At 37.3% G+C, this 1,424-nt stretch overlaps 1 protein-coding gene across 1 annotated transcript in view; it reads right to left on the reverse strand.

Moving 5' to 3' along the window:
• The window catches only part of LOC119593871, a gene marked incomplete in the record, with an annotated part of 4,572 nt that extends 3,738 nt beyond the window's left edge, over positions 1-834 (reverse strand). The window contains 1 exon segment of the mRNA XM_037942899.1: positions 636-834. Coding sequence (XP_037798827.1) covers positions 636-721 — 86 coding nt within the window.
• Between the last annotated feature and the right edge of the window lie 590 nt (positions 835-1,424).

Consider the following 1,424-nt stretch of genomic DNA (forward strand, 5'->3'; position numbering starts at 1 on the left):
CCTGCCTTACTAAGTGTCACGCGTGATTCAATGGCAATTTATCATATTTTCCCTCGCTTAGTCCGTTCACAAAGTGTAAAGCCACACTTAGGCAAAGCGTAGAGAGAAACCCCCTGGAGCAACATGCAGAAGGTTTCACTTCCATGTTCGAAAATGACGAAAGCTGGAAGAAATAAAACCTCGAGCACGTTACGGAGACTCGAGCAATGTGACGCCCTGGGCTTAACGGAGCCGCCAGGGACGCATCGGGAATCGAACCAAAACGACGCGAGCAATTAGGCTAACGAAAACTGACGGAGTTAAAAGCAATAACAACAGGGGATAATTACTCATAACGATTAAATATTAGAAAATAAAATAAATGCAGTAACACATGAGTTATGTGATTAATAATCAATCTTTTGAATTGCCAAGCAAAACAAAATAACGTAGACAATGTAACATTGTCTTAGAATATAGGCCTATCACTAAATTTACTTATGCCTGCTGCCTATTTTTGGGTTGAAAACCACTATTTCTCTACTAGCCACACATTATCTAACATGTAAACCTAACTGCACTATGATAACAAGTTAACAATTAAACATAATGGATTATTCCCCTAAATGATGACCAACGAAAAAACACACACTTACCTTTGCTGCATTCGCAAGCGTTTCAGCGGCATCCCCTTCGGTGGAGGAGCAAATACATCACCATAGGCGTTCTGGCTGCTCTCCATCGCCGCCGCTGTGTGGTCGCCCAGCAGCTGTCCGCCCGACGCACGCCGAAGGAAGCCCCGAATTTGGGGGAAAATGCGACGTGACAGACGGCTCTCCTTCGCCCTCTTTCCCGCCAAAACGCCACAGTCTGGAAGCAAGCGCGAGGAAACGAAAATCCACTCGAATTGCTAAATGAATATAGAATTGCTATAGAATTGCTAAATGAATATAGAATTGCTATAGAATTGCTAAATGAATATAGAATTGCTATAGAATTGCTAAATGAATATAGAATTGCTATAGAATTGCTAAATGAATATAGAATTGCTATAGAATTGCTAAATGAATATATAATTGCTATAGAATTGCTAAATGAATATAGAATTGCTATAGAATTGCTAAATGAATATAGAATTGCTATAGAATTGCTAAATGAATATAGAAGGTTGTTTATTGTTTTTTTTTCCCGACTTTGATCCCATTAATTGTAAATAAAATCGGATTAAACCAGGTCAAAGCTGAATCTAGGCATTTCAAATAAAAAAACTAAACCTGAAAATTAAGATTAAATAATTAATGACAATATATATTTTGTTTAGATTTGGAACATTAAAGGGGATGAAAATAAGTCAAAACACTATAATATGTATACTGCAGTTTTGTCTGACATTCTCGTCTTTTTCAAAGATATGGTACAAGAAAGAAAAGAATCAAATATGAATT

The sequence above is a fragment of the Penaeus monodon genome, chromosome 33, assembly GCF_015228065.2.
Source record: "Penaeus monodon isolate SGIC_2016 chromosome 33, NSTDA_Pmon_1, whole genome shotgun sequence".
NCBI lineage: Eukaryota > Metazoa > Arthropoda > Malacostraca > Decapoda > Penaeidae > Penaeus > Penaeus monodon.